We start from the raw sequence: 16,972 nt of genomic DNA, 5'->3' as shown, positions 1-16,972 counted from the left end.
CATGTGGGTCCTACTTTTTTATACATTACTCCCTCCGTCCCCAAAAAATATGCACTTTGGGTTTGGCACGGGTTTTAATGCAAAATTGATAAAGTAAGAGAGATGTAGAGAGAAAAAGTAATTAAAGTAATGTTAGTGGGAAATGAGTCTCACCTTATTAGAGAGAAAAGAGTTTCCAAAATTGGAAAATGCATATTCTTGTGGGACAGACTAAAAAGGAAATAGTGTATATTATGGTGGGATGGTAGGAGTAGTTTTATAATAAAATATGAGTTGGAATGAGTTAGTGGAATATGAGATCTACTACAAAAAATGGTAAAAGTGAAAAATGGCAAATTTTTAGGGATGAACGAAAAAGGAAATAAGTGATTTTTTTTAGGAACGAGTTAGTTCTTGTTCTTGGAAAAAAGAACACGACTAGCGACCCACTAAAAGAAATGAGTTAGTGGAGTATGTGATCCACTACCACCGAAGAAGCAGTGGTTCACCTCTGTATTTGTTCTTGGAAAAAGAACACAACTAGCGACCCACTAAAAGTTGCACCGAGAGATCAGAGGCTTGGTAGCAGTTCGCTGGAACTTTTCCAGTGACCCATTGGAAATGAGAACATGAATTAACACATTTTCTCTCCAAGACTTACCTTCTTGGGGTAGAAGATATACAATATTGAGAGCACGACTTGAAGGCTATAAATACCCTAAAGCTTCACCAAATGAACCTTTTGTTGCATTCTATACTTTAGATACAAATTGAGAGTTCTTGTTCCATTGCTTTACATCTTTCCACCATACTAGAGTTTGAAGCTTGGATTCAAGAGAACATCAAGACATATAAGATTCTTCCCTTGGGTTTCATCTTAGTAGTTTTTATGTTTTCAATGAATTCTCTATAAACTATGGATTTATGTTATTTGTCTATGAGTAGCTAAATTTTTAGATTTCTAGGGATGTGTTAGTAACGACTTTGGTTTATGCAATTCCTATTTTATGATATCCGTTTGTTTTGTGTTTGCTTTAGTCTAAGTTGTGCTTCATGTTTGAGTAGTCTCACATTCTATGATAAATTCTTGGCATGTAAAGTAATCGATAGAGGATTCACATGTTAGACGGACTTAGTTACACTACAATTAATTCCCCCTAAAAAGGTACTGTCAATTGAGAGTGAGGACATCTTGAGGGTCTAATTGAGCTTTTCGGAGTTAATAATCTAAGCCTGTCAATGTTAGTGTTTAATCTACTTTGTGCCGCATGGGCAATACTTATGTGACTCGTTCTAGTTAAGCATGAATTGTGCTATTTTGTTTTGTATAAACCATAACTGTGAAAGCACATCCCTGGAATTCACTTGTCTCCATCCGTTTTTCTCATATATTCAATACTGTGATTGTTTACTACTTCCATTGATTATTTTTATTTACAGTTTTCTTCAGCGATCAAACCACCACCGTGTCTCCAAATAGTGATAGAAGTCTAGTATTAAATAGTCAATATGTAATAGTATTCCCCAAGTTCGACAACCTTTGCTTGTCCTTAGCTATACTATACCTCCTTGTTATACTTGCAAGTAGTTGTTGTGTTAAAAACTAGTGCATTAATAAACCATCTCTCGAGTGCACCTACCAATTAGACTCTAACTATGAAAGTCTCCTTCCAATAGATTAGATTCCAACTCCTTAAGCTCTTAAAGCTCAAGCCTCACAAAGGATCCAACAACCATTTTGATCCCGAGGGGTCCAACACCCGTGTCGAGCCCGAAGGCCACAATACTCTATCCAATGAAAGATCTAATGAACCAACAAAAGTGAAACCGACTGACCCACTCGAGGTGAATCCAGAAAACGTCCCAAAGGTATTATCAAACACCCAAGGGGTTGTTGAGGGAGTGGTTGAAATGCCAGTTGTTTGTATCATCGACGGGTTCGACTGCGTGTTGACAGGTACAGCGAGGGACACAGTGGATGGAACAATGGCAGAGGCGGTGGACGGGTCAGTCGACGTCCCCAAGCAAATGTGTTGATTAAGCTCAATTAGTGTGTGCAAACTCCTTTAGTGGCAAGAATATCTCATCTTGCGATTGTTGGTTTCTAGATACACGGAGATACAAACTTGCCGGCAGAAAATGACATGGAAATAAAAAGGATAAACCTACACGGAATAAAACTGAACAATAGAACTATATAACAGTCGGAACGAGTAAGCCGAGTCGAGGAGTCCTCTTTCCGCAAGACGAGATACGCCCCGATAGTGCTCTCAGATTGGCGTGTCGTCCCTAAAGATAAAACGGCTCCGTCTCTAAAATAGCAGGAAGGCAAGAGCAGAGCTTCGATTGAACAATGCAGAGAAGAAGAGAGTGTGTATGCTGGGCCTAGTGGTATAAGTTGTAAATAAATTGAGATATGTGAGCAATTAGTTGTCATAAACTTTCCATAAATATAAATGCCTATGTTTTTATGAAAATGACGAAAATGAAAGATACACATACTTTTATGGGACGGATGGAGTACAAAAATTAAAGCCAGATTTGTCATTTTATTCATGTATTTAAACGCTTATTTAAAAGAAAGCGGTACTCACATAAACTATGTCGTACATTATTTCATTTTCCTTGGACAATATTCACTGCTCAATCCGCCACACAAAAATAGAAATAATTTTTTGAATGTTACCAATTTTAGTGCATAATTGATAAAGTAGGAAACAGATAGAAAGGAAAAGTGATTGGAGTATTATTGGTAAAGTATAAGAGTCACTCTAATCGAGAAAAAAAAATCTAACCAAAATAAAAATAAACTATTTTTATGAGACAAACCCAAATGAAATGAGTGATTTTTTTATATGGGGCGGATGGAATTATACATTTGATTATTTTCATTTGAACATATTAAGAAATCCGTCCAATTAATGTTCGCCATCTTTGCTAGTTTATCGAAAAATGAAAATTTAAAATTATTGTGATGTTACTAAAGGCTGAATTTTCCTAAATAGTACTTCTGGTACCTATTAATTATTCTATTTTATCATTTTTTCCACTCTCTAATAATTATTCCATTTATTTAAATTTTTGATAAATGAGCATTATATCTATTATAAAAGTTTAATAATTTCTTAAATCTGAGCTAATAAAAAATAATAGGACAATTAGTAGAAGAAGAGGAATTACCGTCTATTTCTTGTGTAGCATATAGCATTTCTGACCCACAAAATTATTTTTTGTGGACGAGCTAATTTTGGCAACCGTCATTTAAATTGCGGTGGTCGTTAAATTTAACGAATTTGTAGCCACCTAAGCCTACAATGGCACAAGAAGCTCATTTTCCACATTCAACAAACAATACTTTTTCGCTATGACGCTGAATCTTGGAACTCTCCATCCAAGACTCTTAATTTCTCCCAAGATTTCGAGGCATAAAATTGGGCTGAAGCTCCATCACACTCCCTCTCCATCTTGTCTCAACTCGGCGGCTGCGCTGTCTGAAGGAACTGAATGCAAACTTGCCGACGAAGAAGACTCACCTACTTTTTCTGGTCATCATTTTCTTCATCTTCCTAATATTTTGTGTATACTAATGAATTGAGTTGTTCCAAATTTAAATTGGACACATTTTCATCTTAGTTTTGAGATTAATTGAAAAGTGAACTGTTTTTGTGGTGGTGCAAAGGGAAATTGCTATTCCCGAAAATGATTGTTTTGATTATATTATATTCTTCAAATCATCCAAATTTATAAATCCCTAAATCTTGTTTATATTAAGGAATATCTTGAATTGAAAGCATAAGCAACTTTGATGGCATTTAAGGTCTTGTAATAAGTAAAAGAAAGTATTTTATCATAGTATTTTGAGATGAAGTGGCAAATCTCTTTGAGATGTAGTCCCTCCTTCCCACAAGAGTATGCACTCTTGGTTGGCGCGGGTTTTAATGAACAATTGAAAAAATAAAAGAGAGATAGAGTATTGTTAGTGGAGAATGAGTCACACTAAAAATGACTTTCCAAAATTAGAAAGTGCATACTCTTGTGGGACAGACTAAAAGGGAAAGATTGCATACTCTTATGGGATTGAGGGACTAATTTTTATTGGTTTTGTATCCTTCCTCATTGATTATAGGGTCATCATCGACTTCGGCTCGGGTTCAGATGGATCTGTTAGATCAACTCACATCTGGTGGAGGAGCCTCTGCCCAAGGCTATGAGAGTGATGGTGGACCGACCATACGCGAACAGCTTGCTAATTTGGTTGGAGACCGCGATGACGATTTCACAATCCCATTAGGCAAGAATCTGAAGAAGGTGACTGCCAAGTTCCTAACCACATCACAGAAGAGAAACATTCGGAGGCAGAGTTATTTGAACGAAGTATCCCGGAGGAACGACTCAGTCTTCTTTGCCACTATTGGTGCCTTCGTTATCCTCCCGCCTATTGTCATTTTAGGAATAGCAATTGCAACAGGTTATGTGCAACTTTTCCCATAAACATATTATAGTGAAATTGCATTTACCTTGTAAATTTCTCTACTTTATCTGATAAATCTTGGTTGTTGATCTTTCTTGGTGTTTCTTGTGACCTAGACGAAGCATGAGACGTCGTGTCTAGTTAGATTTTACAGATATGAAGTCAAAAAATGAATTGAAATCCAATAACAACTCAAATATGGTTATGTTACTAGAGAAAATCACATGTATCATCAGCAATGTTCTCTTATTGTTTATGTCTGGTGGCATGTTGGAAACATCTCTCGCTCACCGATAGATTGCACCGGCTTATTCCCTAGGATTTTTACCCTTGTTTCTGAATTAGGTGGATGTAGAGGAAGAGAGTGAGAGATATCTGCATAGTGAAATGAATTGTCCAAATCCTCACATTCTTTAAGCTTCTCTTGTGATAGGCTTGTAGGCAATCAAAGAATGTCATAAAAACACACATTGTCATACTCACATACATATGTATGCATAAGTTTTTTAAAGCATTTAAAGGTAGAATCTTTCCCTGTGCGGCCTGCAGATGCCGGCCAGTGCTTGTACCCACATGATGACATAAACGGATAGGCCTAGTCTGTTGATCGTTGTTGAAAGAGTTGTCGAGGTATTACGGCTGCTGCTCTAGCATGTTGGCTGGAAACTACCTGATATAATTCTCCAATTAAAGATGTTTGCACCAATTAAAGATCGCTAATTTAAATTATCTATCAGTCATTAAAGATGGCTGTGTGGTAACTAACAAAATCAACTAACAAAATCACAGTTGAAAAATGACAAGTGATTTTTTGTACTGTTGAGATGTTTCCATCAATAATCAGATGTAGGAGAAAATCCATGGATAAATCCCCAGTTCTTGAAAAGAGATACAGATTCTAGTGCATGAAACATGTTGCTTGCACCTGTTGCTGGAATGGTTGAAAGTTCTAACAATGAAGCTGATGGTTTGAGATAAAGAATGTTGAGGCCTACAGGTAGAACAAAAGCTAACAACTTTTGTAAATAAATCATTCTTGAAATGAAGAGGATTTCAACACTTGAGAAATTTGATATTCTGTAGTGGTCTTCTGATACTCCCATAATGTTCAGACAACTATAGTACTATAATGTAGCATATGCATTATGATACATTCAATGGACTTTTATTATCTCTACGTGCTTATTCGTTGTATTTTACTCTATTAGTACGTGCTATATAAATTTAGAGAAGGCGCATTCTAATACTCCCCCGTCCCTGAAAATTTGCCACTTATTTTTATCTTCGTTCGTCCCTAAAATTTTGTCACTTTTCATTTTTACCATTTTTGGTAACAGATCCAACATTTCATTAACTCATTTCACTCACATTTTATTATAAAATTAATATATAAAAATAGGAACCACATTTAAAATACAACGGATAAACATGTAGAGATGAGTTTTGGTAGTAGCGTCGGTGAAATTACATTTATGTACTTGATCGTCCATTTGATCGTAAGTTTGGACGGATGGATTATGTTAATGTATTTGAAAGCGAAGAGAAAATGATTCTGGCCCGATATTCACAAATAAAATCCTTGCGTTTGGTGAAGTATGAAAAAGTAATTTGATTCCAATTATTAAGTTTATTTGTTTGCTTTATGTCAAAAGGAATCGGTTAAGAAGAAGACGGTAAAGAAGGGATTCTATTATTTATTCATTTGTTTATTATATATTAGGCACTCATATATAGGATTAGAATAGACTATACAAGGAATAAAACAATTAATTACATTGATTTAGTATCTTCTATGTTTGGTAGAATATAATCTTCCATATCTTCGGTAATTTGGAGGATATCCTCCGTGATCTTCTCCAACACTCCCCTCAAGTTCAGTAATGGGATTTCTGATACTTAACTTGCACAAAACTTCTCGAAAGGACTTCGAGTTCACTGTCTTTGTCAATATGTCCGCCAGCTGATCTTCGGATTTGACATAAGACATCTCAACGATCTTAGCTTCAATGTTGTCCTTTATGAAGTGCTGAAAGGGCAGGTTTGCGTCAGGTGTCGTTAAAGCGAAGGTATATCCTACTGATCAGTATGGAATCCCTGGCTCAGCCTGAACCTGGTATCAATAAATCCTCAACCCTCTTCTACTGGGTAGTATAGTGAAGGTAGGGGTCGAATCCCATAGAGATGAATGCGCTTTGGAAATTGTGGTGATATTCTGGAAGGGTTGGTTAGCTACCACGCTTGGGTTGAGTTTCTACCTAGAAGGGAAATTAAGATGGTACTCTACTGACTAGGAAGGGTGAAGGGTGGTCGACATGTGGTTGTGTACGTGGAAATTGGGGAGCATAGGGTTCAGGAAATATATGGAAAGTACGAGTTTACTATAAAAGGCTAAACGGAATATCAGAGGAAAAGAGATAGTTAGGTGACTAAGCCTACAGATCTGAAAAGTGACAGCTGAAAAGTAAATGACAAAAGTAAAAAGTGGTTAAAAAGCAAAAGTGGTCCAAAAGTTGGATGGAGATGTTGTCTTCTTCAACATGAATCAAATCAGATCAGCGAATCCAGAATTATCACCATAGAAACACAGATTAACAACTTCATGAACACAGATCTACAAGTAAAACCTCAAATCAAAAGATCAAATACCAAAACTGCAGCTAAACTTATTGGGCTACATGTAAGGTGGCAGAAATCACGTAAACTAGACTTTCACACTTAACCATTTCAGATCTAAAATCTAACAGCTATCTAGACTTGTAAACTCAGGCAGATTTACTACAGAAATGAAAACATGCGATTCAACACTGGAAATTACTGTAACTACTGGATTTAAGCTACCTAGGCAGAATGAAACAAATTCAACAGAAAACGATGCTCAAAGACAACTTCATTGCATAAAAGGTGTTTGGATCTAAACGAAATTCTTCAAAAGCAAACGGAAATTGAAAGTGCAACAGGTCCAACGTAAGGAAACACGTAAAGATTAACTAAGAAAGGAATTAAAGATTGTTTGCCACTCCGGGCGATGAAACTGTTAACACTACGAAACACGTTGACTGGAACGAAAGGATGTGGAACTCCGGCGAACTAATGAGCTTCAGGTGACCATGGCTGTCGACGAGGAACGAAAATCTGGACTGGGCTGAAGAACTGAACTACCGAGAGATTTCTACCTAAGAGTGGATGATCATCCTCTTTTTCTTTCCAAGTGGCTTCCTTTTATAGGGAGGCTTGCCCTTGATTTTAGGGTAAAACCTCATTGCGAAATAACTTCTCTGCCCTTAATTGCGGTTGACCAGTCCCAGCTATCCTTCTTCTCCATCTCGAGCCATATTTTTTTTGCATGCATCCTGGTCAGTATGTAATCGTTCTGACGCCCTTTTCACCTGAAGTATCCAAAGCTTTGCCTACTGGCTAGAACACTCATCCTGCACACTTAAGTAACTGTTTTGCACATATAATCCAATTATGCACATCATACTGACCAGTAACCAAGGCCTAGAATACGACTTATCAAACTGCTCACACTTACCACATGCTTGTCCTCAAGCGTGAAGAATAAACAAAAAGAAATAAGTCGAATTCTAGCCTGGTTACTCCCCTGACCGACTCAATCCTAAACTAGACCCTAGACTACAACGGAAAGAAAAAAAAACACAAAAACAAGCACAGAAGAGAAAACACATAAACGAACACAGAAGGACTAAACACAAAGATTGGGCTATATTTTCAACCATCCCTCCCCTCGGGATCATGTGCAATCCGGCCTTAGACAGCCTTGAACTTCCGCCGCCCCCCCTTTCTTTCCAGTCAGTATATCCGTTCGTCAAGATCGCCCAAACTCTCGGCCAAACACTAGGTTCACTCAGTCACTCATACCTTCACCGGGAATGTTAGGACTGCATTCTCTCATAGTGCTCAACCACAATTGCTTCGGACTTAGATTTCACGTGCAGCTACTGAAGGGCTTAAAGGCTTGTAACGGGGCTATTGGTTTGTAGTGTTTTGGGTGGATGTTCCTAAGGCTCTAAGGTTCAAAAACTTCTACTTTATTTGATGTGGGGGAACTGTGTGCATTTGGGCTCTTGGTTGTTGCTTCTCTTGGCTGGCGCTTCTGGCTTTGATCTCCAACTGGTCAGTAGCTTCTTGTGGCTTCGCCACCCTTATTCCTTCTCTTTCTTTTTTTGTGGTCAAGTTTTTCTGACCATTTTTCTTCATATTCTTCTTTTTCTTTTTCCCTTGTGGCTTTGCCACCCTTATTCCTTCTTTTTTTGGACCTGGGATGACTCCCTGGTCGATTTTCTTCCTTGAGCCTCCAATCACTCTTGCCCAGTTGGATTCTGCTTTCTTGTACACCTTTCTGGCCAGTGAGCTTTACTCGTCTTATGCCTTGCACGCACACAGTCCCAGTGGCTAGGGGTATATATCTAGGTAAAAAAAATTAGGAAAAGGGTTCTAAAGGTGGTTTTTTTTTTCGGGGGGGGGTCCCACTGCCTTCAACATTTGATACTTGTGGTCACTTCGCCCTAGGTAAATTGTGGCAGCCACTCTTTTTCTCTTCTGGATTTGTGGAAAGTGGTTCCACTTAAGGCTTATAACTCACATTTTAAGAGGGCTTTCGTGTTTGGCTCTGAGGATGGGCTTTTCTTTCATACTCGCATCATCTATCCTGGCTAGGAGGTACTAAGGGGGGTGGTTTCTGTTTTCCAGCATGTCGTATCTCCCTCAATTCCCCTCACCGTCAGCTCAGGACAGTTGAGTTTTAAGCCCAATCAACACACAAAAGAAAAAAAAAACTAGACCTAACAAGACACTAACACAAGCACAAACACAAACCACACATATACACATACATCATACTGGCCATTGCGTCCCCCCTCCCACTTCACAAGTGTCTGCCCTCAGATAAGGCTGTGAAGTGGAAAAGGTAATGGCCAGTATGTTGACACACAGACAAAACAAGCACAACGACATACTAAAACTGAAAACTTCTCACACTTAGACTATAGAATAGGCTAAGTGGGAGAATGTAAAACCTAAACAGAAACCAACAATTACAAAACACATATATACATAAACTTCTCACACTTAGACCATGCAATGGGCTAAGTGTAAGCCAACATGCTTACGAAAACATAGAAACAGCAGAACATGCGTCACAGTAGCAAACCCTTTACTTCTCACACTTAGACTATAGAATAGGCTAAGTGTTATGAATGGGGTTTGCGTACATACACAAATTATACTACCTAAACAAAGCAAAACACAATTAAAATATGAAAAACTAAAAACTAAAAACTAAAAAGAAAACTAACTCGTCATGGGGGGTCTATTGGTGTCACCTGCTCCTTCGCGGCGCAGGTGGTGCAGGTGGTTCCTCCGGTTGTTCCTTCTCAGTTCCAGACTGGTTCTCATCAGACTTCGCCGGCTCCTCGGCATCCGCCGTCACCTCGGCCTTCCTTCCTCTGTCTCTGCAGCTTCTGTTTCGGGTACCTGTGGTTTATCACTCTGGCCTCCATGGCCACTCGGTCCAGCCGCTTCCTCTTGCCTTCTCTGAGCTAACTCCATTAAAATTCCTTCCATCACTGACGCTGAGCGGGTCATCTCCGATCTCATTTGTTGATTTTCCTCTCCCATCTCTGCCACTGTCCTCTCCAAAGTCGCTTGCCTCTGATGCGGTTACTGCCGGGCCCGCTCCGGTGACGCTCCCCTGTCCTCCGATTCGGCTGAAATTTGCCAATTCCGTCGCCCAATTTCTGGTCGGATCTTGCAGCCTAAGAAACCCCGCCATTGCGTCTAAAGAGACCATCGTAGGTGCTTGCAGAGCCGGCTCTGATGGTTGTGGGTTCGGCGGTGGTTCTTCTCGGTGGGTTGAAGGGGGTTTAATTTTGGTTGCAAACGCCTTCTTTCCCATGGTTTCAAAGTGGTGATTTGTTGGTGGAGATTTGGGTTTCATTTCTGGAGGAGATGGAAAGGAAATTTGGAAGAGAGAAAATGGAAATGAGGGTTTGTGAGGGAGACGGCTGGTTATGGGTTGGAATAGGGCAGTTGTGGGTTTGCAACCGGTTATAGGTGGTTCCAAATCGTGTCGTTTCGAGGGAGAGGCGGTTGAGAATACTAACTCCCGATTGGTTGGCGTGTCTACTCTATCTGCTCACGCGCCCCTTCCAGCCGCTGCCACCCTGCAAAAAGTCCACAAATTCAAATTCGTCCCTTAATGATTTCCCTCTATATTTTCCTAGATTAGAAATAAAGTAAAAATGACACTTAAATAAAATAGGAGTTTCACCAAAATGGTATTCTGATGGTCAGTACGTACTCCCAATTAATATTTGAGGTCCGAAAAATATATTTGGTTTTTCTTAAAACTAACTAGCATGTAAAGGTTCAAATTAATTAACTACCACATATGTACCATATTTATATCTTCCTTAGGAAAATTGGAATTCTACTTTGCCAGCATATGTACATTACGCTTAAAAGAGCTAGCCCAATGGAATTCCAATCTCCATCCTACCGGTCAGTATGAAACCTGAGTATGTGGTTGCAGTGGGATTTCATCCACTACAGCCACATCACTATTGGCCCTAAATACCTTCAGCCTATGCCCATTCACAATAAAAGGGTTCAGAGTTAGGAAGACTCCCTGAAATCTCCACTGCTCCATTAGAACAAAGTGCGGTGATGACATAAGGCCCTGCCATTTCGACTTGAGTTTTCCAGGCATGAGCTTCAACCTCGACTGGAAGAGTAGTACTTTCTGCCCAACATGAAGATCTTTGGTCCTCAGATTCCTGTCGTGCCACAATTTGGTTCGCTCCTTGTACCACATGACTAAGTCGAACGATTCCAATCTGAGTTCCTCCAACTCCTGCAACTGCAGCTTCCTTTCCTCTTCACAGGCTGTAGCATCCATATTCACTTTCTGTACTGCCCAGTATGCCCGGTGTTCAATTCCAACCGGTAAATGGCACATCTTCCCAAAAATGATCTGGTACGGGGACATTCCTATGGGGGTCTTGTAGGTTATACGATAGGCCCATAGAGCATCCTCTAACCTCACACTCCAATCCTTCCTAGAAGGATTTACAGTCTTCTCCAGAATCTTCTTTATCTCTCGGTTAGAAATCTCCGCTTGACCATTAGCTTGCGGATGATAGGGGCTCGAAAGTCTATGGTGCACACCGTACTTTTTCATTACAGCTTCAATTGTACGGTTACAAAAGTGTGTACCTTGATCAGATATGATCGCCCTCGGAACTCCGAACCGGCTGAAGATCTGACTCTTTAAGAACTTGGCTACCTCCTTTGCTTCATACGTGCTCGTGGCATTTGCTTCTACCCATTTGGAAACGTAATCCACCGCAACTAGGATATACAAATTGCCATAGGACGAAGGAAAAGCCCTATGAAATCCATTCCCCATATGTCGAACAACTCACAAACGACGATGAGTACCTGCGGCATTTCATCCCGGGCAGATATTCCTCCGATCAGTTGACAACGTTCACAGCTTCTGCAGAATTCGTATGCATCCTTGTTGAGGGTTGGCTAATAAAAACCGCTATCCAGAATCTTCCTTGCCGTCTTCTTGGGCCCAAAATGTCCTCCACACGCTAACGAATGGCAATGGATCAAGACATCCCGCTGCTCCCAGTCAGGAATGCACCTCCTTATCACTTGATCGGATCCCACTCTACACAGATAGGGGTCGTCCCAAAAGTAGTATTTTGCTTCACTCTTAATCTTCATTCTTTGGGCCTTGGTAATACTCGACACTTCTGGGAGCTCTCCAGTCACTAGGTAGTTGGCTAGGTCTGCATACCATGGTTCTTGCCCTACCTTTTCTTTCCCTCTTGCTGTATCGTACTGGCCAGTAAGCTTCATCACTTCTTCCCAGTCAATTTTCCTGACCTCAAAAATCACCTCACATAAATGCTCCTCTGGAAACGTGTCGTGCACCTCTTCGCTGTTTCCATCTTGCACTATTCTACTCAAATGGTCCGCCACCTTGTTCTCAACTCCTTTCTTATCTTCCACTTCCCTTGTAACAAGAGTACCCATCAGATCAAACGGGGTTTGGATTCTTTCTTGGCAATCAGATACTTAATCGCTGCATGGTCAGTATATACGATGACCTTGGATCCCAACAAGTATGGCCGGAACTTCTCGAAAGAATACACCACTGCTAGCATCTCTTTTTCAGTGGTATCGTAATTCCGTTAGGCTTGATTCAGAGTCTTAGATGCATAAAAAATTACGTACCTCTTCCCATCGATCTTCTGACCCAGTACGGCTCCCACTGCATAGTCGCTTGCGTCACACATTACTTCGAAAGGATAGTCCCAGTCAGGAGCCCGTATGATAGGTGCGGATATCAGCTTTTCCTTGAGAAGGTTGAAAGCAGCCTTGCATTGCTCATCAAAAACGAACTCCACTTCATTCTGAAGAAGTCGGGTAAGGGGTTGGGCGATCTTGGAGAAATCCTTGATAAATCTTCGATAAAATCCGGCGTGCCCCAGAAAGCCCCTTATCCCCTTCTGATCAGTAGGAAACGGCAATTTGGATATAACGTCCACCTTGGCTCGATCCACCTGGATTCCTCTCTCTGAGACCACACGTCCTAGAACAATCCCCTCGGTGACCATAAAATGACACTTCTCAAAGTTCAAAACCAAACTCTTTGCTTGACACCTTTCGAGAACTATGTCTAAGTGATGAAGGCATGAGTCGAAAGAATCTCCGTAGACCGTAAAGTCATCCATAAATATCTCTATATAGTCCTCAATTAGATCGGAGAATATGCTCATCATACATCTTTGAAACGTACCTGGAGCGTTGCATAGGCCGAAAGGCTTGCGTCTGTAGGCATAGGTTCCGAATGGGCAAGTGAATGTAGTCTTGTCCTGGTCCTCAGGATCCAAGTAAATTTGGAAATATCCGCTGTATCCATCCAAAAAGCAAAAGTACTTCTTACTAGCTAGTCTCTCCAACATTTGGTCGATGAAAGGCAAAGAGAAATGGTCCTTTCAGGTTGCGTTGTTTAACTTGCGGTAGTCTATGCACATTCGCCAACCCGTGACTAGCCTTGTTGGTATCAGCTCATTCCTCTCATTTTGAACGACTTGGATCCCCGATTTCTTTGGGACCATGTGAATGGGGCTGACCCACTCACTGTCCGGCACTGAATAGATAATCCCTAGCGACAACAATTTCAAGATTTCCTTAAATATTTCTTCTCGCATGTTAGGGTTTACCTTCCTTTGAGCATCTCGATGCGCTTTTGCTCCTTCCTCCAGCCTAATATGGTGCATGCAGACGTCGGGGCTTATCCCCACCAAATCTGTAAGACTCCATCCAATCGCTTTCTTGTTCTTGCTCAGCACATTCAGTAGCCTCGCCTCTTGTTCCTTTGTAAGGATGCTGCTGATGATCACTGGATATGAGTTCTCCTCTCCGAGGAAAGCATACTTCAGATTCGATGGCAGTTTCTTCAGCTCGACTTGGGGTGGAAGTGTGTCTTCGGGTAGAGGGTTTCTTTCAGCTTCTCCTTCTTTTTCTAATTCTCCCCCTAGGGGTTCCTCTATACTAGCTGGTAGCTGGGCCCCTGCGGCTCCAATGAACTCTGATTTCTGGCAAAATTCCTTGATTGCTTCTTCTATTTCTTCATCAGTCAACCCTTGGCTACTGATCAGATCGCACCATGCAGCAGCTTCTACGTCAGCCTGCTCATACATATCTAAAGCTTGAAGTTTCTCCTGCAATAGTTCGGTCTCAAGAAAATCTTGGACTAAGGGGTCAATCACATCAACATAGCATAAGTTTTCAGAATCAATAGGCTTCTTCATGGCCTCATTGATATCAAAAGTAAATTTCTCCCCATAGAAATCAATGCAAATTATCCCATCAGCCATGTCTACTATTGTCTTGGCCGTTCTAAAAAATGGTCTCCCTAACAATATGCCACTAGATTCCCTAGCCTCGGACTCACTCATTTTAATCACATAAAAGTCAGCAGGGTAGGTAAAATCATGCACTCTAACCAACACATTCTCTAAAACACCCTCAGGACTTATGCATGACCTAACAGCCAGTTGGATCAACACCCTAGTACTCGACAATCTAACTCCCTTCAATCGGTTATAGATTGACAATGGCATAACATTTATAGATGCCCCCAGGTCACACATTGCATGCTCGACTTTTACATCTCCTACAGTTATGGGTAGAGTGAACATACCTGGGTCGGCTCTCTTGGACGGTAGCTTCTTCTGCACTATTGCTGACGCTATCCCTTCCACCATGATTTTTCCATTCTCCTGGGCCTTCCCGGCTATGAACTCTTTAATGAATTTCCCAAGTGGGGGTAGCTTCACGGCCTGGAGGAATGGTATGGTGACATCCAGCTTCCCAAAAATCGACATATAATCCACTGGATTTTCCTTCTTCCTTTTGGTCACGAACCGGTAAGGGAATGGCTTCTCCCCTTTAGTTCCTTCCGTCGGTCCCTCAACAGCCTTCCCGTAGTCTTTCTCGGGCGCATTTTGGGCTGGAGTTTCCTTCGTCAGTTCCTTCTCCTTAGATGAGTCCACCTTGGGCTGCATGCCTCCGATTTCACTATTCCTCGACGGTTCTTCATCTAAGAAAAATGGATCCTGCATCCGAGGCATTGGTTTCTTTAGCTCTTCCAACGAAATGGTATCGCCCATTTTTTTCATCCCACTCGGTTCTCCATTGGCCTTTTTCGGTTTGGGTCCTTCATAGGTGGTGCCGGACCTCAGTGTCACCTTACTAACATTCTCTTTTTCGGGTATATGGACTGTAGAAGGGAGTTTCCCTGAATTTCCTCTCAAATCACCCACCAAATTGGCCAGTTGGGCCAACTGCCTGTTCATCATATCCATGTTCGCTTTATGTTCCTTCTGGGCATTCTGCATCCCATGCACTACTTCGTTGTGGGATTGCAACTCGCCCTTGATACCTTGCTGCGACGCGAGCAATTCTCCCATCATGTCCTCCATGGATCATCTTGTCCTGTTGGGATATTGTGACTGATTTGGGCCTTGGTGCTGGTTATACTGGGAACTTTGGTTGGGCTGGAAATTTTAGAAGTTTTGTTGGTTCTGGTTAGGTGGGTATTGGTTATACTGGCCAGGAGGGTTGTACTGGTCATGGTGATATTGGTTCTGGTTCTGGTTTTGGAACTGGTTTTGGTTTTGCTGATGTTGCGGACCCTGGTTAGGCTGATTCTGGTAATTTTGAAAGTTTCTGTGGTGGGGTGGTACATAAACAGGGTTTTGATTCTGGTTTTGTGGGTGTTAGTTTTGAGGTTGTTGACTATGGGGTTGTTGGTTCCTTCCTGACCAGTTGAACTGGTTGTTTGGATTTTCTGGGCTCCGGTTGAAAATCTGGTTCGGGTGAGAGTGGTATTGGTTCTGACTTGGACCTTGGTTTTGATTTTAGCCCCCATCTCCCCATCGAAAGTTCGGATGGTCCATCCATGGTGTATCCCGTTGTCTTCCCTAGATCCAATGCCCACTAGAATTGTAATACCCAGCAGCGTTGACTTGCTCCATATTCACGAAGTCATTAGAGCATCCCCAACGGTGGTGGAATGCTGCTCGTCCGTCCTTGCCGCTGGCAAGGACGCGCTCCGCCGCCGCTGCGCTCTTGCCGCTGGCACGGACGTGCTCTTAGAGCATCCACAACCGTGCTCTTGCCAGCGGCACGGTTGTGGGCCCGGGCGGTACTATTCATGCCTGCTCTCTGGCAAGAGCACAACACCCACAACTGTGCTCTTCCGCAAGGACGAGCACAATTAATATAAAATTCAATTACACAAAAACATTTTCATAATACTAAAATTCATTAAAAAAACCACAATAAAAATAACAAATTACAAATAAAATAAAAAGACATAATTAAAATCCTAAAAATTAAAAATTACATAATTAAAATACTAAAAATTAAAAATTACATAATTAAACTCCTAAAAATTAAAAATTACATAATTATTGGCTAATATAACCCGAGGAAGACTACGCATCCGGCGGCACCAACCCCAATTGTTTTTGGAGACCCAATATCATGGACTCGTGCGTTTGAAGTTGCGTGGGGGTCATAGTTGACCTATCGGCCATATTGAGTTGGGCCAAAAGGGCCCACAACGAGTTGTTCGGGGGTGGAGGTGGAACATAGGGTGCGGGTTCGGGAGCAGGGGCAGATGGAGTCGCGGCGCGACGTCATTCGGCCGCCGCCTTCTTCCTACCTTGCGGTCGGCGTCGGGAACCGCTTGGTTGGGCATCGGGGCTACCCAAGTTAGCTTCGGCGAGTTGGCTAGCCACTTCTTCGCCGGCGTCGGATAGGGATGCCGACCGTGAGCGTTTGGAGGAGCCGCTAGAGGAGGATGTTATGCCTCCCTTATACTTCGGGTGCGTCCGCGTCTCCTGCCAAACGTTAAGATATTTGAACGACTTACCGTTCATGGATTGGTAGGTGCTCAGCGAGGCGGTGATGATGTCG

The 16,972-nt window shown here is 41.6% G+C and overlaps 1 protein-coding gene and 1 pseudogene across 1 annotated transcript; one reads left to right on the top strand and one right to left on the bottom strand.

Moving 5' to 3' along the window:
- The window catches only part of LOC121784217, a 98,407-nt pseudogene extending 86,490 nt beyond the window's left edge, over positions 1-11,917 (bottom strand).
- Positions 3,290-4,541, top strand: LOC121784801. Its single transcript, XM_042183035.1, has 2 exons — positions 3,290-3,524; positions 4,106-4,541. The coding sequence occupies exons 1-2, from the start codon at positions 3,344-3,346 to the stop codon at positions 4,468-4,470; spliced, it is 546 nt and encodes a 181-aa protein (XP_042038969.1). The 5' UTR covers positions 3,290-3,343; the 3' UTR covers positions 4,471-4,541.
- Positions 11,918-16,972: the final 5,055 nt, after the last annotated feature.

This window comes from Salvia splendens, chromosome 21 (assembly GCF_004379255.2).
Source record: "Salvia splendens isolate huo1 chromosome 21, SspV2, whole genome shotgun sequence".
In the NCBI taxonomy this organism is placed as follows: domain Eukaryota; kingdom Viridiplantae; phylum Streptophyta; class Magnoliopsida; order Lamiales; family Lamiaceae; genus Salvia; species Salvia splendens.
The sequence above is the reverse complement of the archived record's forward strand: the minus strand, read 5'-3'. Positions and strand labels throughout refer to the sequence as shown.